General features: G+C 36.3%; 2 protein-coding genes across 2 annotated transcripts; both read right to left on the bottom strand.

The window, feature by feature from the left end:
• Positions 1 to 7,319: 7,319 nt before the first annotated feature.
• Positions 7,320 to 9,079, bottom strand: LOC111910516 (uncharacterized). Its single transcript, XM_023906354.2, has 5 exons — positions 9,073 to 9,079; positions 8,808 to 8,955; positions 8,117 to 8,302; positions 7,829 to 7,888; positions 7,320 to 7,756 (listed from the first exon to the last, which is right to left on the bottom strand). The coding sequence occupies exons 1-5, from the start codon at positions 9,077 to 9,079 to the stop codon at positions 7,426 to 7,428; spliced, it is 732 nt and encodes a 243-aa protein (XP_023762122.1). The 3' UTR covers positions 7,320 to 7,425.
• Positions 9,080 to 10,412: 1,333 nt separating this feature from the next.
• LOC111910546 (uncharacterized) lies at positions 10,413 to 11,367 on the bottom strand. The gene has a single exon (XM_023906382.2). The coding sequence runs from the start codon at positions 11,292 to 11,294 to the stop codon at positions 10,662 to 10,664; it is 633 nt and encodes a 210-aa protein (XP_023762150.1). The 5' UTR covers positions 11,295 to 11,367; the 3' UTR covers positions 10,413 to 10,661.
• Positions 11,368 to 20,284: the final 8,917 nt, after the last annotated feature.

Raw genomic sequence — 20,284 nt, 5'->3', positions numbered from 1 at the left:
TGTTATCTACAGTTCCATTGTCTACAAAATTTTCAATAGCTTCACTTTCATTGAACAACTTTTCTATTAAAAGATTTAAAAGTACAATTTCAGTTTGAGCCAAATCTCTCTGATCTAATGATATGCCTAATTGAGTTTCACATAACATTCTTGCATCCTTTTCTAATTCTAATTCCTCTTCTAGCATGGAAACTTTGAGTCTTTTTTCTTCTAATCGTCCTCTAATATGAAACATTTCCTGGGACGCAATGTTCTTCTCGTCTAAGCCTTTGTTATAGTCTGAATGGACGGCAGCACGTGTGTCATTAAGGTTGTCAATAAATGGTTGACAATCATGCATGCGATAATTAAGAATTTGGATCATAACTTTTACCTGCTCAACGATGCTTAGGGTTCCATCCTTTGCCATGTAGCTGTAATTCTTTTCCAGTTTGGTTGACCCATCCTCGTCCATAGTAGCCATCATGCAGATTTTTCCTTTACCCTTGATGTTGTCGATATCTTCATCCTCATCTCCGAATGAACACACTTGATGGTCTCTTCTGACTTGGGCTACATATGCCCTTGCTTTCTCTTTTCTTCCATTTCTTGAGCCATTCTGAGATAAAATGCTCTGTCTTTCACTACATTTGCTTTGCAATCTTTAGCAAAATGATTTTCCTTGTTGCACTTGTGACTAATTACAACATCAGATTTTTCTTCTGCTGAGGTACCAAAGTCAGTTGTCTTGAAAGGCTGCGGTGCCTCCTTGGATTAAGTGTTCTAAGATTGTGGTGCTGGGTGAGGATTTTTGGGATATCGTGAGTGAGTGTTCTGAGGATTAAAGCTGCGGTTGAAGGGAGGTTTAGTAAATTGCTGATTTTTGTGGAAAGATGAAGGTGGTAGTCTATTGAATTATTGACTAACTAGAGCAATAGCGTTTTGAAATTCTTCTTCATCATCGTATTCTGAGTCTGCTTTGTTTGACTGTAAAGGGTTGTCATACGAGGGTGAGTAAGATTGAGTGTGAGGTGCTTGTGCTACAAGAGCGAGTGGTCCTCCGAAGTCAGCACAGTCTTTGAGTACGGTTGATTCTTGTGCTTGTAGTTCACCATATAGCTTGTAAAGAGATAAAGAATGAATTTTCCTATCTCCTTGGACTATCATCTTAGCCGTAGTCCAATGTCTACCTAAACCATTGAGAAACTGAATATTGGTCTCATGGTTACTTCGGATGGTGCCAACATTAGATAACTTTGTGACAATTAAGTTGAACCTATTGAAGGAATCTTCCAGACTTTCACCAGCATGAGCTTTGAAGTTGTTGAATTCGTTGAGTGCGGTTGTAAGCTTCTTATCTTGAGCTTGTTTTGTACCTTCATATAAGTTCTTGAGAACATCCCAAATTTCTTTGGCTGACTTGCAATTTATGATGATGTCGAAGTTGTCAGGAGCAACTCCACAAGATATCTCATAAAAAGCAACAACATCATTTTCCATCTTATCAAGATCATCTTTGGTGGGACGATTCATGACCGGTTGACCTCCTCCCAGTCAAACTTGAGTGTCATCATTCTGAACTGGAGTAAGAATAGAGACATGAGGTCCTTCTTCTACAGATCTCCATATGTCTCTTCCAAGTCTTCGTAGATACCTCTCCATTCTTTGAGACTAGTGATGTTATTCGCTTGCCTCCGGTATTGGAGCTCTATTCGAACCTCCAACACTGTTGGAAACATTTAGAGATAATGCTTGTGCCATATTTCCTTGTTTTTTTTAAGATCTGATTTTTTGTTTTATTTTAAGAAATGAGCTCCAGTGGTATAGAAGGCCTCTTAAAATCAGAGTTATTGTTTAAAAAGCAACCACTTTGGCTCTGATACCAATTGTTGAGAGAAAAACTTAAGTAACACACTTGAACAAACGTTAGAACAAGTAATAATGTAGAATGAAGTTTAACTCAGTGGATCATAAAGCTCAGCAATAATAATAAGTTAGAGTTAGATAGTTAGATAATTAGGTGCGGAAATATAAGGAAATGTAAATGTCAAAAAGTATTATATAAGGAAGACACTATAAGTGGATTCTTAACAAGGATTGCAGACAATCCAAGTTAGTAAATGAGATCAAGCTTAGTGATTAAGTAAAGCTGATTTGCTCCGAAGAGATAACGATCTTAATATTAGAATCTAAAGATCTTTTAATATGAGAGAATGAGAGAATGAGATATTTCAAGATAGAGATAGAAGGATCGATTGAGAGGTGTATTCATTCAGAATAAAAGAGCTATATTTATAGAGACTCGAAGATTACAAAGTTAAATTTGTCTAGGGTTTACCATGCAAGGCACACTGGACAAAGAAGTGTAAAGACATAAAACAGATAAAACTAACACTAAGGTTGATGACTTCAACTGCGGATGCAATTCTTGATTGCGGATCTAGTTGATAGCTTCGGATCTCTTCAAGTTTAAGAGGGTCACTTTTATGTTTCAACAGAGTCTCCTTATTGTGTGCATGGGTCTACGGCCACAATGCCGGCCCATTATGTTTGTGTATAGTAGGAAGACCCGGGGGTTAACCCTAGGCATTATTATGATATATATTTCAGATTACGATCCGATGTTGGGCGAGGCCCGAGGTATGTTAGTATGTTAAAGGTATTTGTGATTCTTGCATGTGTCGGTAGTATGCTTCCGGACCAAGGCCCGATGCCCGGGCAAGCCCTAGGAAAGTTAGTATGCTAGTTATACTTGTTGTCTGTGTGATACTTGTATGTGCCTGGTAGAGAGGTTAGTATGGGCGAGGTCCCACATGTCACACCCCCGAACCAGACAGCGAAAACGTCTGAGGGTTTGTGTGACTTAAATTGAAATATCATCACAATTAATAAACATGAAACATAAACATAAACATCACCATGCATTAATACATTACAAATGACCTTGTTCATATCAAGTACATTGTTTACATGACATATTTCAAAACAGAAATTGTCTGAGGTTTAACATTACACAAAAGAAATTTCCTGAAACACACTTGGAGGTTCTTCAGTCTAACGATTTCTTGAGAATACAAGTTATTTTGAAAATGTCAACATATATAATGTTGGTGAGTTCATAAGCACGTTTGATATAAAACTAGTTTGTATTGTTTGTAAAACCCAGAAAATCCAATATTTTCTATACAAAAACTCTTTACGAAAAAGATGTGATGATCCCATAAGTGCATATGTATGTGATTTCGAGACATGTAAAAGTGATTGTTGCTCAAAATTTATTCTTGTATTATAGTTATTGTATGTAGGAGTGAATAATGTTGTTCCCCCAGAAAACCCGATGTTTTCCGATATAAATAATAAGATAGTTTTGTATTATTGTATGATCTCAACGAATGAATAAGATTTCCCATGATTACTTAGCTTTATAACCATGAATAATAATGACTAATTCGCCTGTCATGGCATTTTATCGGATGCCGGTTTTGATCAAGATTTTGTCACCCTAGACTGGCCGAGTCTAACTGTAGCGAACAGCTCAGCTGTGGGGGAGTCACCCCCGTATAGATCTATACACAAACTCTCTCTCTCCCTCCAGGAGACTCTTGTTATTACTACAGACTATGACCGACACTAATTGGTGTCACCCGTTATCTCTATCTAAGTCCCACTAAAATTGAATATCCTTGTTTAGCAACATGATTTATGTTTACTTGAATAAAAGGTAAGCCTAACAGACGAAGAGAAGAGGTCAACGGAGGCCCACTAACTTTGTATGTTATTACAGGCTGTCGAGAATGCTACAGGCATGTTATAGCCCATTAAGCATCTTATGGATGTTTAGGATCTTATTAGCAATGCGAATGGACCATTAAGGCCTAATAGCATGTTAAGACTGATAAAGGCCCGTTAGTTATGTAATTGGGTCACCGGAAGCCTAATAAACATGTGTGAACTTATTGGCCCCAACAATCATGATTTGGGTCATAAAGGCCCAATAGCACGAATAGAAGATATTTGAGCCCAATCATTGAATCATTTATAATTTATTGATCTTAAGTTTGTAATGTAGCTATTTATTGTAAGCGAAATGTTTATTCGAAGTATTTAAAATACTCTGGTGTTTGATGTATAACGAAGCTTTGGTTATATATATATATATATATATATATATATATATATATATATATATATATATATATATATATATATATATATATATATATATATAGAAGACTCGGTGTAGGTCTTATCATAAAATTTTCTCCTTACACTCAAATTCTATATAATTCTCTTATCTCTATTCTCGATCAGGCAAAATGGCAGGATTTCATATCCCCGGGGATCCCTACTACCCAAACCAAGACAATGGGGGTTGGATTGAGGAGGATCCCGAAGAGGTTTCCGAGGAGGAGCCAGACGATGATCCCGAAGAAGAGGAAGAGGATGCCGATGATGAGGGCATTGACTCCGAACCTGAGGTCTACAATCCTCCCCACGTGTATATATATATATATATATATATATATATATATATATATATATATATATATATATATATATATTAAAATCATGCGTTATAAACTTAATATCTTTAACCCAGTAATTCAATATTCGTCTAATTGGCCCAAAAACATTTAGTTTGACCATTTCAGCCCCTTTATCTATAAAAATGGCACTTTTAGTCCCCTTTTATGAAAATGTACATTTTTGCTCCTCAGGCCGTTTTTCTTGACGTTTTAGACCCAAACTTTATTTGAAATAATAAATTCAGCCCAAAATTATTGTATTTTCCATTTCCAGCCCTTAGTTGAAAAAAAGTTTACATTCTTGGCTCAATTTCAGTAAGTTTTACAATTTTGACCCAAAAGTCGAAAACATTGCATTTTTAGTCCAATTTTTACATCAAAGTCATTTCCAGCCCTTAAAACAGTTTTATTCACATTTTAAACTCATAGTTTGTTAACTTTTCAATTTCAGCCCCTCAAATACTTCATTTTCGCAACTTTGGGCCCAAAACTCGTAAGGCCCAAATTTCAAGCCCATTAAGCTAAAATTTATGTTTTTGACCCCTAGACAAGTTTTATTTTCATAAAAGTTAGATTTCTATGTAAATAATACTATTTTGTCCTTATAAAACCGAAAATATCATGTTTTACCCAAACGTTGATTATTTTTGCAAAAATGACACATATAAGGATTTTGACTTTCTTTTCACTTCCTAAGCCTAAAGATCCTTAGATCTTTAAAGTAAGTTGTTTATTATGTACATTGTTTTTGTATTCTTCACACTTTAGCCATAGATTTCAAGATTTAGCAAATAATATTAAATTTTCACAACATAAACCAAAGAAATCACATATAACAAGCATACACACATAGATCAACACATAATACTTGTATTCTCCACCAAAAACAACTTAAAACCAAAAACAACTTAAAACCAAAAACAAGGGGGTATGAAATCACCATGCTTTGTTGCTCATGGTTTTGAAGAAGAAATGGAAGGGGTTGAGGTGATTCTCGGCCCTAGCAAGCTCTTTGAGAAATATTTGGCCTTAGATGGGTTCTAAGAAGCATGGTCATGAATTTGAATGAATTAAGAGAAGATTTTGATAAGATATAGAAGTTAATTCATGGATCTAAGTAAAAACATACCAAGGATTTGTGATATGAATGAAGAACCTTCTTGGAATGCTTGCAAATCTCGAAATTTTGATGGAAGAATGAAGGTGTTCTTGAGAGGATTTGGAAGTATTTGGAAGTGAATTAAGTGTGTGTGTGTGTGTGTGTTGATGCTCCTGGCCGAGAGTAGATAAAGAAGAAGAGGGGAGAGAGAGTGAGGTAACATTGCATAGATGTCCACCATGCAATAAGGAGGTCGCATGCTCATAATTTTCCTCCTTAATCCATTTTATCTTAATTCTTCTTCTAATATTTTCTTTCTTTTTAAATGGGCCGAGAATTGCATTAAGAAGGGAAAAGGATTCATTTTGGCCCAATTCTTGATCCTTACTTGAAATCATGAGGTCCATAAAGAAGTTTTTGGCCCATTGGGCCCTTAGGGTGGTTCATGGCCCAATTAGCATAAAAGATTAGGTTTGTGGCCCATTAGGGCTAATTAGATTAGTTATGGCCCAACAAGGTTAATTAGGCTAGTTATGGCCCAATAAGGCTTATTGGAGTAGTTTATTTCCATTTTAGTCCCAATATGGCCCAAAATGTCAAATATCATGAAGGTGGGTTGAATTAGAGCCCAATTAAGGGTTCTAAGCCCAAACTAGTCAAATTGGAAACTTATTGGTCCATTAGGCCCAATAAGGAAATCCTAGTCCATAATGGACTTAAACCGGGATTTTTAGGGTTTCCAATCTTTTGTTGACTATTTGAAGTGTTTGCATAGGGTGATTTATGGAACTTTGGTGTTATTGAATAAACATCATGCATACTTTCAAGTTTTAGTCACAAATGTTATGATTGTTAATGTTTACAAAAGCATTAGAATTCCTAGTTGTGACACCACATCTCATCACTAGCTGAGTATGGACAGGGTTTCGTATCTCATTAGTAGTAGAGCAGGGGCGGGGCCCGAGATAGGAGAGAAGTGAGTGTGGGCGAGGGCCTGTATCTCACTATTATCAGGAATGTGGACGGAGTTCCATGACTCGTCAGTAGCAGGATAGGGGCGAGGCCCAAGTTAGGTGAGGCCTTAGATCAGGAGTATAGTAGAGTATGTTTAGCTATTTGTTATGTGTTATGTTAGATGTTTGTATGTGTTTAGCGGGCGAGGCCCAGAGACAGGCAGGGCCTAAGAGAAATAGATCTGTATATTGAGCGGGGCTCGATGCTAGGCAGGGCCTGATGCCGGAGTTAGTCCGATGTCGGGCAAGTCCTGATGCAACGCGTGGGGGCCCAGTATGCGGTATGTGGTAGGTTGGGGAACTCACTAAGCTTCATGCTTACGGTTTTCAGTTTTGGTTTCAGGTACTTTCGGTAGCGGAGGGAAGAGTTCGGGATGATCGCAACACACCAAGAAGTTTTTAGCCTGGGATGTTTACTCTGATAAAATAAATATGTTTGAAATGATATTTGATTTCATATAAGGATTTATGTATGACTTGATTATGGTTGATTAATGATTTTAAAACGAAATTTTTTGTCATGATTTTTGGGATGTTACAATTCAACCCTTCCTTCAAGTATGCCTAATGTATAGGAATTTTTTTTAAGAATAATTATGTCTTGTACCGAACCTAATTAAATATATGTAAACTCCTTAGGATTCTCCTTTTCAGTTTGATTATTTCAGCTCCTTTCAGTTGTATTTACTCTATTTAAAGATGTAACGACCCGAAAATCATGCCATAAAAAAATTTGGTTTTAGATTTATAATCGCTAATACATATTCTTCCTAAAAACCGGGGTAACCAAACATTTGACATAACATCATCAAATCAGAGTAGTTCGCGGCATACGAAAACAGGTGGTGTATGCTCTGCAATCATCCATAGCTCTCCCAATTAAAAACCGGAGTACCTGAAACATAAATTGAAAACTGTAACCACGAAACTTAGTGAGTTCCCCAAAATACCATACAACATACAAACACAGATTATCATGAAACATACATATAATTGCCATGCCCCCCTGGCCTTTATCTAGTATGTCATGGGCTCCCCTATGGTCTTTACCTGGAATGTCATGGGCTTTCCCCTCATGGTTTGATATCCAAATGCCATGGCTCCCCCCAGAGTCTTCCATGCAAGTATCACAGAGACAACTAGCATACCACATAACACGTAATGGGTCAGCATTGTTGTCGTTGACCCATGGATATAGTGAGAAGACTCACCTCAAATGTAGAAGCTTACTAAAAGAAATCCCTAATTGCTGCCCTAACGACACCTCCGAGCTATCAGATCAAAATAACACCCAATTAGCAATTAGGTTCCATTCTAAGGCCTACATCCGTACTTGGGGTAAAAGGACCATTTTACCCCTGACCAACATGCATCAAAATTGAGGCCTAAATCCAAAAGATCCATAAAGGCCCACTAATGGCCCAATTTTCCAAATTAGGCCTAACCCCACACAAGCCTTATCCTAAGCCTATAATTCCCTTAGTTACAATTCCGATTACCTCAAGTACCCCCTTAGAACATCTTGGTCAAAGATATGGTCATAAGTCAAGGTCAACGGCCCGAGTTGACCTAATCCGCCGAGTTGTCCTTCAACTCGCCGTGTTTCTCCATTATCTGCAAATTCGGGGAAAAGCCGAACCAAATCGCCGAGTTTATCCTTTATCCATAAGCACGCCGCTAGAAACCTAACATCTTAATACATTAAGCCGACATTATCGACTCTAAGAGCTTCACAACTCAGATCTTGACCAAAATGAGATATAGAAGGGTAAAGTTTCCAACTTTACCCCTAGGAACCACTGAAATGGGTCCAAGCCCAAACCTTAGACTTAGAAGAGGGAGGGGTTAACCATTAAGCACTTAATATTCAAAGACAAAGCCCCAAATTGCAAATCTGACACCCTTGAGCTGGAAGACCACGTAAAGTTTTTAACTTTACGCTCATTCATGACTAGGAGAGGCTCAAATGTTCCAGAAGGGCTTAATAAGGGACTTAATGAATGCATGAAGCCCTTAAATCCATAAAGTTGGCACCTTTATGCCAAAAGAGTCCATGAAAACCCCAAATCTGAAAGAATAGGGCTTTGGGATGTCCTAATCCCAACATCCATCCAAACCATGGCTAAAACATAACAATTTAACCCAAAAGAGAGATCTAAGAATATAACAAACAAGATAAGAACTTGATACCTCAAACTCCTTGCAATGGATAATGATTCTGGATCCAAGACCTCTTCTCTAAGCTTAGAAACCTCAAGATCTTCTAACTCCTTCACAATGCACAAAATGGACCCAACCTTTCTTCTAAGGCTCAAATGCTTGACAATGGAGGCTACAACTCATTTTAGGGTTTTGATAACAATGGAGGTTGAGAAGGAGGCCAACCAAAGGGACTTAAGGCCTTTAAATAGGGTACAACACCCTAACAATTTGGGTTTCCAACCTAGCTGTCAACTCGCCATGTTAAGACACCTTAACACGCCGAGTTGGTTCACTATATTCCGCGGCCAATAACATTTCGATACGCCGAGTTGAGGCTCCAACTTGCCGAGTCCAAATGAGAAAACCTAAACAACTTGGAATCAACTTCATACCAGAAATCAAGCGTTACAAAAGAGGCAAAAAAAAATTAAAGAGTCAAGCTTCTTCAATAAAGCGTTACCTTTTCTTGGCTACATATCTATGAGTATTGTTCCGGTTTAACAATCACAAGTCACAACATTTATTAGCGTTTGGTTAAATTATTCTGATCCTAAATATTTGAAAGTCAAATAATTAGTTTTTCGTAATTAAAAGTTAAATAATTACTTTCTAATATTCTTTTTAGGAGTAGGTGCAACAAAACTGATTATGCAAAAGTAAACAATAATTGTTATATTAGCCTTATTTTTAACCTTTTGTGTTCATGTTCTGTGCATGTGTTATACTATACATTCATATTCCCCTGTTATACTCTTGTTTTTGAATTCATATCCCTCCATGTGGGTTTGTGTTTGTGTGAACAAGAACCAGGGACTGAGATGTATTTCCTGATTTGTGAAAAGATAAATGATTGAATTGCAGTACATGAATCCAAAAACATCAAACATGATATCGTTGTCTTTTGAAGGTTATTGAAAAGGCCAAACATTCAAATCAACATCAATGGTTAACTCGTCCCCACTAGTTGGTTGGTTGGTTGGTAGGACAGGACCCATGGCTCATTGGCTCCACACCACCACACATGGTTGGGTCAGACCCAAGTGCACCACCTACTCTGGCTAAGGTGGGCCTAGTAACAATTAAAATCACACTTCCATGTTTTCAACTTCGTGTTATGTTATCTAAAAGAAGTAATCAATGATAATCAATGATTTTGCATCTAGCAAACAACTATCTTATTATTATGTTTAAAATTATTGTTTAATGCAAAAAATATTATTTAACAAATTTTCCGAATGGTAACTTCAATTGTCTAAATTTTATTGACCTATACGTTATTTAAATAAAAGTTATTTGATATACTATGATGTTAACTTAATTCAATTATAATAATAAAAAAAAAATCATTAATTACTTCGAATATAAGCTACCAATTTAAATATATTGAAATTTGAATTTAATGGAAACTTTAAGCTTAACATTTGTGAACGAATATGAAACATCTAGAAAATAAATATAATTCAAAATTGAAAATTGAAAATAGCACATTGCGTTGTTGTTTAAATAAATGATATTTAAAAGATATCTAAATTAACAAGAACATACTTAATAAAATAAATAAGAAAGTTTCTAAAAAAATAGAGGATAATCATATATCTAATTGCATTATATTTCAATTTAGTCATCCCAAGAAACTCATTTAAGTGGAAAATAGACACCATTGATACTATCTTAAGTAACTTTACACTAAATCATGATTTCCTCATTACGTGAAAAACTGGCCTAAATACGTACTGGATTATGTAGTTTCAAGATCATGTCAGAAAATAAACAAGCACCTTACGAATTACAAACGGATAGCCAAGAATCAGGGGTGTTCTTCGGTGTAATTTCCGATTTGATCTAAGTGGGTTTTAAGTTGTGGAACATAGCATCCCACTTGATCTCTTCAACACCTCTACCAGACCAATATCTGCCACCATCGCCGTCGTCGTCTTCATCGTCGGTGAAGCAATTTCCTTCATCGTCGCCGCCGTCTGTTTTCCCTTGGTCATAGTGGAGATCGTAAACCAATGGACTCGATAAGCTATTCACTCTCGCGCCTCCGGATTTAACCACCGGCGGGTAGCCATTATTGATCAAAAGAGTTGCAGAGCCTCGTCTGTTCATCACCAACCTGTTGCTCCTCTTGGCCATGGCCTCTTTCCATCTTGAACTGTAACTCCTTCTCTTCACCCTGATCATAGCCGAATCATTGTGGTGCACCCATGTTCTAATGTAACTACCCAAGGTTCTTTTGGTTTTCTTGATGGCTATCATTATTTTAGCAATTGGGTGCCAAGCAGATGAGCCTTTTGCGAGCTTGAGTATCTCAAGCCTGTGTTTGGCTATGGAGATTCCCATGCTTTGAAGGAATTCATGGTTGAAATAAGCGATATCGTCTTCTTCGAGTTGATTTTGGGAGAACGCTACTGCGTATTCGTGAATGAATGGAGGTTTAAGATGAGTTTTTGATAGCCATGAAAACCAGTCCATGGCTTGATGCAATGCTTGTGATGCTTTGAGTGGAAGATAAACTGATAAGTCTTTATATATAAAAAGTAAAGGGCACCGAAAATATGTAAAAAGCTAAGATAATAAAAGTAGGGTAAAAATATCAAAGTTTTCTTTTTCGACATTTTACTAAAATATGATAAAACTGTAAGATTGGTCCATGGTATTTAAAAAACTTTGTATAGGGTCCAAAAAGTTTCTTATTTGCATAGAAGATCCAAAATCAAGGTTTTTCTGTGTTTTTTGTCCAAAAAAACTTAAAATGACAGTTATACCCTTTTAATTATATATATATATATATATATATATATATATATATATATATATATATATATATATATTTTCAAATACTATTTTAATTTAAAAATAAATAGAAAAGGAAATAATTATCTCTCTCTCTCTCTCTCTGTCTCTCTCTCGTTTCTACATCATCGGTGAGAAAAAGGGGGAACCGGCAACCCTCCTCCACCCTCTCTCTCTCTCTCTCTCTCTCTCTCTCTCTCTCTCTCTCGTTTCTACACCATCGATGAGAAAAAGAGGGAACCGACAACCCTCCTCCACCCCTCCTTGCTGTCAATCGAAAATAACCAAACACCCCTGAGTATCGTCACTTCCCTCGGCTGCTACTTCAGTGTTTCTTTCCCCTTACCCCTCGTGTTTTGCCAACGGAACAGAAGGAAAACAACCAAGGAGGCCACCGGAGCAGCCCCCTCGTTGTAATAGTCACCCAGCAGCGTAAGCCACCTTCGTTTTCTTCTTTTATTTTGGCGATGGACCAAAACTCCATTGAACCACCCATTTTCTGCTTTTGCTCTTCTTCTTTCTCTATTCGATCCAGTCAGTTCCCTTTCCCCCTCGATTTGGGGCCGCCGACGACAAGCGAAGAACCTAGGGGAGTTCATCGGAGATCGACTCCTTCTCGCGATCTGTTTGACCAACAGATCACCACTTTGACTACTTCTATTTGTGTTCCTTCTTACTTCTCCCAATCAGTGAAGACGATGAGTAAACCCACAAAGGGTCGTCGGTCTTGACAGACCCCCTTGCCCCTCCTTGTGATTTCCCATTTGCACCTCAGCTCCCGTCAATTTGCCTTTCGTTCGTCTGTTCTTTTTCCAATATGATGGAGACGATAATTATTCAAGGTCAAAGTGGGTTTGGCTTTTTGGGGAAGATGAAGTTATAAGAATATGTATTGTAAAAGTCTCAAACCAATGGAAAGAGAGAAAGAGAGAGAGAGAGAGAGAGAGAGAGAGAGAGAGAGAAAGAGAGAATTATTTCCTTTTCTATTTATTTTTAAATTAAAATAGTATTTGAAATTTTTTTAAAAATATATAAAAAAAAGTAAATGGTATAATCGTCATTTTAAGTTTTGGACCAAAAACACAGAAAATCCTTGATTTAGGACCTTCTATGCAAGTAAGAAACTTTTTGGACCCTATCCAAAGTTTTTTGAATACCACAGGGACCAATCTTGCAGTTTTGTCCTAAAATATTGATAAAACTTCGAAAACAAAAGACTCGAGAATCCCATTAAAATGTAACAGAAGAGGTAGATTTCCACAATCAAATTTTCACAAAGAAAAAACAACCAAATTATATAGCATCCGATATACGCAAAATGCTACACAAGATGTAAATGAGGCACATAATTGAAAAATAAAATAAAATAAGCTAGACTAAGTTGAAAGACGAACATAAAAGTTGGGTGAAAATAGGGTTATTGACACAAAAGTCTTTAAGTTTTTCAGTTTTATACGGTTTTGTCCCTGTAACGATTTTAGTTGTGGTAATGTCTAACATTTAGACTCTTTTTGTCAATAGAGTTGTAGCCGGTAACCTTGCCCTTCACAACCCTTCTTCCCCATACGACCATACCCCCACCCCTGTAGTCCCTCATGGTCACCGCCGAAACCCAACTCCCACCATCACCCTTTCTTGTTCATCACCGCCCACCCCTAGCAAGCTACCGTGACGATGTCTTTAGATCCAGATGCAACCATCGCCCCTAATTTTTCATCACCACCATCTCCTTCACCTCTCTACTCTCTAAAAAGGTAAAACATGAATAAGAGCAAAGGGGTTTAAAGAGAAGTCGGTCTCCTCCTGTCGCAATGGTTGGATTGGAGGTTGAGGTCTCACCAGAGAAGACGACTTCCTCATGTCTCTAATTGCACACACCTTACCTAAAAATCGATTGCATACATCTCACCGAAGAAGACGACCTCTTCACGACGCTGATTGCACACACCTACCACCTCATTCTTCATCTAAAATTACTCTTACTTGAAATGTACCTCGTACTGTCGTACAATGATGCTTGGATTGTTTTATTATTATTATTATTATTATTAGGTTTGCATAACGATTTCCCAATTTTTCATCTAAAATTGATTTTGTCAAAGCACCTCCATGAGTTCTCGAAAATTTTAGGGTATGTGTATAATTGGTAGAAGTAGGGGTGTTCAAAACCGGATATCCGAAATTTCGGATAATGTATTTTTAGTATCCGAATCCGTATCCGAAATTTCGGATATCCGAACTTTGGATATCCGAATTTTCGGATACGGGTTCGGATATTAAATCGGATATCCGAGAAATTCAATAAAAAAAAATCTTATTCACTATATGAAGAAGGAACATGAGATTATCAAACAAACGTTATATCTATCTAATTTTATATGAAGATCGATTTGAAGTTTCAATAATATTAACATAAAGTGAACCAACTTATGATATTGTATTTTACATTTCACTAATAATATATATGAAGATACCTTTCACACATTAAGAAACAACAAAGTTTGTTGATAATTAGATACTGAAGAAAGATATTTAAAGCATAGTTCAAAATATATTAAAGAATGATTCAGTTTTTCCTTTGAAATATTAAAAACCACAAACACAAGGATCAGCACGTCATTCGTTTAAGGCACCTTCCCATTCACTATTTTTCATTTTGATGCAATAAAAATAAGATATTTAAACAATAATTAAAAAAAGTTGTCTAAAACGAAAATCAAAAGAAGATAGTACTAAACGCTATTAATTTTCTTAACCATTTTAAAATAATAAATAAAATATCTAAAAAACAAAAAGGAAACTTTTTTTTTTCGGATTTTCGGATATCCGAAATATCCGAAAATTTCTAAACTCACTATCCGTATCCGAATCCGAAAAACCGGATATCCGAAATTTCGGATATTTTCGGATCGGATTTTCGGATTCGGATGTTTTTTAACACCCCTAGGTAGCGGTTCTTACAAGACACATACATGATTGTTGCTAATTTCCTTAATTTTTAATATACAAGTTATTGACCTTTAATTTGTTTGACACACCTATATATATATATATATATATATATATATATATATATATATATATATATATATATATATATATGCCCACAAATTACACAACACACGTGATTCAACTCCTGGATTCAAAAGGGGGAGAAGTTGTGATTTCAAAGGGTTTGAAATGGAATATTTATGTGAAAAGATGTGTGTGTTTGTGTAAGAACATTCATGGATACAATCAATATGTATTTCTTCTCCTTCTATGCTTTGTAATTGAAATTCACACACAACACACATTGTATTTGTTTGTTTCGATTTTTCTTCCAATCGTCCATGCACAAACTCAAAATTGAAACCAGGAAACATCTAAAATCCAATTAGCGTGTGTATGATTTTGTTTTTGATATGTGAATTATGTGTGTATTTGTATGTTATATGTGTATTATGTGTCCTTTATTTACCAAGATGAAGAACACGGTGAATGGAAAGGAAGGGGGTTCTTGTAATCTAGAAACCGGAAGGTAACATGCACATTTAAAAGAAAAAAAAAAAAACACCTAAAATATTAAGCATAAACACACTTAAAATCGTCAAATGGGTAAAACCACAAAACTGAAAAAACTTAGGGACTTTTATGTCAATATATATATATATATATATATATATATATATATATATATATATATATATATATATATATATATATATATATATTCAAATAAAATTTCTAAAAAAAAGATTGTATATCTTTACAGGTTATTGACATAAAAGTCATTATAGGTGATTTTTAAATTTTCTTTTTCTAATTTTTTTTATCGTTGTCAATGGCGGATCTTAGTGGAGCATTTGGGGTCCTGGGTCACTGCTCAATTTCTGGCACACAGTGTAATTTTATTTTTTCTATTAAGCGCAGCAGCTTGAAGTAGTTTGAAGTACGATGAACAACTCTACTAAAACAATATGCATACGCCGCTGATTATGTATTACAAGTGGTTGATAATTTTATGAGACCTACCATTGAAAATGTTTATGGTAAAACTTTGTTGATTAACAAGCTCTTTGAAAAAAAAAAAAAAAAAAAAAGACAAAATTGCAAAAATGGTCTTGTGGATTGCCGATTATTTTGGGTAAGGTCCAAAAAAATGTTTATTAGCAAAAAAATGTCCTTATTTGGTGGTTTAGTTGTGGTTTTGGTCTTTATTTCGTTAACTTTAACATTTGGTTGTTAACTTTTTTAAAATGATAATTTTACCCACAAGGACCATTTCTGCAGTTGTCTCTTTTTACTAAACTACAATGACCATTTTTGTAATTTTCTTTTTTATTTTATTGAAATATGATACATTAATTCTTCTTCTTTTTAATTTTATTAAATTATAATACATTAATTCTTTTTTTCTAATTTTATTTTTATTGGATTATTTTTTAATTAATTATTATATATTAATTAATTTTATTTTTAATATATAATATTTATATATAAATAAATATTATATTATTAATTTCTTTTAATTAATTCTTTTTTTTATTTTTTTATTGGATTATTTTTTTACTTTCTTTTTTATTAGATTAAGTTCGCAATAAAAATAAATAAAAAGGCCATTCATTTTTTATTGGATTATAAATTTAGGTTTAATATGTAATATTAATTCTTTTTAATTTTATTGGTTCCACCACAAAGTCATTAAAATGTGTAAAAACGCCGCACCCCGTCGTTGAAAATCGTCATGACCACCGCCAATCACCTTCATCAAATTTCCGACGGAAATACTACCATCCTATTCCACCCAACGTTATCAGTAGCCACCGGCACCAACCTCTTCACATTTCATCGGAATCCTCTGGATTTGCCACTAAGTCGGTCGTTTTTTGTTACAATTGATAAGTTTAAAACTAATAAGATCGATAGATTCAAACAGGTAAAATAATCAAACACGAAGAATGGAGATCAAAGTTGTGCTGAATGATTAATTTGCACTACCTTAGAAGAGCTCGAATAAGAACTGCTAATGTAAAGGAAATGTAGGGTTACAAGAAGATCGATACAAAACAAGGTGCATGCAAGCACTATGAATACCCTAACCCTAGCACAATAAAGAAACTGGGTGGATAGGCCCAACCCGTTACGAATGGACTATAATAATACAATACAAAATTGACACAACATTATATACCCCAACAACAACCAATATTGTGTTAACCACCAGGAGGTCCGATCCAAACACCCCTGGTTAGTTCCTTTATCCGTTGCTTTCTACCACCTTGCGTGTAACATCATAACTCTCAGGTATAATTAATATCCAATTTAGATTTCGTGTTTTAAGTCCTACTCGACGAGTCGACGCTATGACTCCTCATGTATTAGCGGGATGAGACACGTCATTTAATGATTGACTCGCCGAGTTGGGGAAGAGGACCCGATGAGTAGGAGCTGGCAGGGGAAACCCTAAATTTCAGGGTTTTACACCCTATATATCGGACCATTAGCACCTCCCACTGTCCTCTATCACCCCTTGAGAGCCAGAAACCCTAAATTTCCGTGTATGTGAGCCTTGTGAGTGTTTTGGAGTTTTGGAAAGTGATTTTATGGAGGAAACTTGTAGATCAAGAGGCTAGCATCAAGGAATTCGTGTGGATCCAAAGTCTACTTTAGTTTGGGCACGTTTTGGAGGTAACAAGCTGTTATCTTGATCTCTTTTCTTCTATAATCTTTCATGTTAAAGATTAGGGCTTCTTTAGCTATTCATGAAGGGTTTATAGTGTGGGAGCTAGATCTGAAGTTGAAACTTCAGATCTGAACCTACTTTGAGCCCTAAGTTCATAAAGTTCTTATTATGGTCATGAAGGAACCCTTGCTTATGAGTAAAGTTCCATTTCAAGCTTAGATTTGGAGTTTTAGTCATCCAACTACGTAAAGGTAGCAACTTTACGTTCCTAATGCACTCTAGGGACCTAGATCTATTGTTTTGAACGAAGACATAGTTCATAATCGCTTGATTATGGGAGTGCTCATATGGACTCAGCGAGTCTGGGAGATGACTCGGCGAGTCGAGGAGGGTTTTGTCCAAATTGGTCCCGCTTGGACTCGGCGAGGTCTGGTAGATAACCCTGCGAGTCAGTGGGGTTTCCAAACACTGAGTCGCATATTGATTTGGCGAGTCTGTTAGGAACTTGGCGAGTTGAGTCAGGAATTCTTGGACCAAAAGGGGCTTGCTGAAGGGAAAATTGTACTCAGCAGCTAAGTCGGCATGGACTGTTGACTATGGACCAAGTAGCTTTGACTTTGACCGGGAGTGTCTTGTGCCTCCCCAAGGGCATTTTGGTAATTTGAGTAATTATTGATTGGATCACTTATGGGTACAGGCGAGGTGGTTGGAGCTATATCTAGAGGAGTGGACAATATCATTTCGAGCTGCTAGCAAGGTGAGTTATCCTCACTAAATCAAAAGGGTCTAAGGCACCAAGGCCAGGCCTTCTAGTTGTTATCTTGGTTATAGTATGCTACATGTGATTATGTGTAACGCTCATAGATCCGGGCTAGTCAATTTAGAGACAATAAGCATCAAAAATGACTTTTTTTATAGAAGAGTGTTTAGAATGAATAATCATAACCAAGTTGTAGTATTTTTCACAAGGTTTCCGTGCACATAAAGAACGTCGAAATCCGAGTTATAACGAAGAAGTTATGACATGTTGAAGTTTCGCGACAGAACCGACACGATATAGCGCGACGTAAATAGTGAATTTACGTTAGAGAGATATTCGGCCTTAGTGATCTAAACGAAAGTCGTAGAATATGTTAAACCGAGAGCGTACATAAAAAGAGCGTTTAAATCTGACTTCATATGACGAAGTTATGAATTTCCGAAGTTTCATCTTAACAGTATGCAGCTCGAACTTCGAATTAGAGATCGAGTAATTTCTAGCCGAAACAATCTAAACGAGAATCGACGATCCCGTCGATAATAGTTCAACGGTAAAAAGACAGATGAAAACGGACATCAGATGAAGAAGTTATGAATTTCTAACGGAGTTTTCCTGTCCCAGCTTACTAAAAATAATATAATAAAAATAAAATTCAAAATTAGTCGAGGAAGTCTAAACGAGAGTTATAGAGCATAATCTCACCTACGTGTGGATATAAAGAACGTCGAAAACGGAGATTGTATACAAGAGTTATGATTTTCTGAAGTTCGAAGCATGCATCCCAAAGGGGGAACGCCCCGCGTTCAATTGGGGAATGCCCTGCATTCAATACTTGGCTTCAGAGTGGCCACATCGATGTTGACTTAGCAGATAAGGGATAGGATCGAAACCCCGCTCCTACGCATCGCGTTCAAAGTGAACACCTAGCGTTCACGACAGACTTCAGCACTATAAATAGAACATGAAGGCAGCTGAGTTTGGTTGCCAAATTTCTTTTCTCTCTCCCGTTTTACCTTGTTTTACGTGCAAGAAATACCCCCGGAGCCCCGATATCATCCCGACACCCGAAGCGAGTCCCGAAGCCCGAAGACCCTAGAAACAGAGTTCCTGAGCCAAAACTCTGCTCGCAAGAAACCTGGTTTTCAAGGAAGCATCCCGGTTTCATTGGAAATGATTGTTTTAAGAGACGAGGTGCTGTCCGATAATCGTCTTATCAAGTGAGTGTATAGTTACTTTCTTCTACTGCATAGATATGAAGTATTTGCTATGAAATACGTGTTATGTGTTTATACGTTGTTTGTTTACTTGAGATGGTTGTTGAATGAATGTTTTATACAGGTTTTTAAACGATTTAAACTATATATGTAATTTATATCTACAAATATGTTGGGTAGAACATGGTAGATGAAATAGTTGGTGTGTGATGAAAGATGAGTTAGGTGATGAGAGATAGGTGATGACAGAAAGGTGATGATATGTAGGTGATGAGAAATAGGTGATGTGAGATGAGAGGAGGTACCATATCCTCGACTGGCGATGTGGTGATGTAGTCATCTACCAGAGTATAGATGGCGACCACTGACTATTCTAGACAGTCATGTGAAAACACCAGCGGGCTCATAACCTGTAGGTGATGAATTACAAGTTCAGGCGATGTTGTAACTACGTATTCATGCGATGATACTCTAACCCATTACTATGAATTACAATTTTAGGCGATGTTGTAACTACGTATTCATGTGATGATACCCTAACCCTTACTGGACATGTATTGACCCTGGCAACTATAGATTTAGTGCCTTATAATAATACGATGGTAGCTATGGATTTAGTACAGTGTATATGAACCTTGGTAGCTATGGATTTAGTACCTTATAGATGAACGTTTGCAGCTATGGATTTAGTGCTTGATATATGAACCTCGGGCAGCAATGGACTTCGTGCCTATTCCTTAGGTCAATCCTTATGAATGAATAAATGAAGGATAGATGATTCTTAGGGTAAATCATTAAGAGTAAAGAAGATAATGGGGAATGCGTAATTGGGTTGATTGTTTAATGATTAAATTTAATAATTATATTATTTTTGGTTGAAAACCCTATATGCTCACCAGGCTCCTAAGCCTGACCCACTCAGTTTTCTTTGCATTACAGGTAATGGCACAAGAGTATAAGTTGGTGGACTTGACGAGAGATTTTGGATTATAGATCAGTAGTTATAAATAACTATTGTAAGGTCTAGTTT

This window comes from Lactuca sativa, chromosome 5 (assembly GCF_002870075.4).
Source record: "Lactuca sativa cultivar Salinas chromosome 5, Lsat_Salinas_v11, whole genome shotgun sequence".
Taxonomy (NCBI): Eukaryota; Viridiplantae; Streptophyta; class Magnoliopsida; order Asterales; family Asteraceae; genus Lactuca; species Lactuca sativa.
The sequence above is the reverse complement of the archived record's forward strand: the minus strand, read 5'-3'. Positions and strand labels throughout refer to the sequence as shown.

Excerpts from the sequence above, each read along its gene's own strand:
- LOC111910516 (XM_023906354.2), bottom strand. Across the intron at positions 8,303-8,807 it reads TCCATTGCAAGGAGTTTGAG|GTTTCTAGCGGCGTGCTTAT; the intron begins GTATCAAGTTCT and ends TTAAGATGTTAG. Across the intron at positions 7,757-7,828 it reads AGTAAGCTTCTACATTTGAG|TTGTCTCTGTGATACTTGCA; the intron begins GTGAGTCTTCTC and ends GTGGTATGCTAG.
- LOC111910546 (XM_023906382.2), bottom strand. The coding sequence starts at position 11,294 with ATGGACTGGTTTTCATGGCTATCAAAAACTCATCTTAAACCTCCATTC.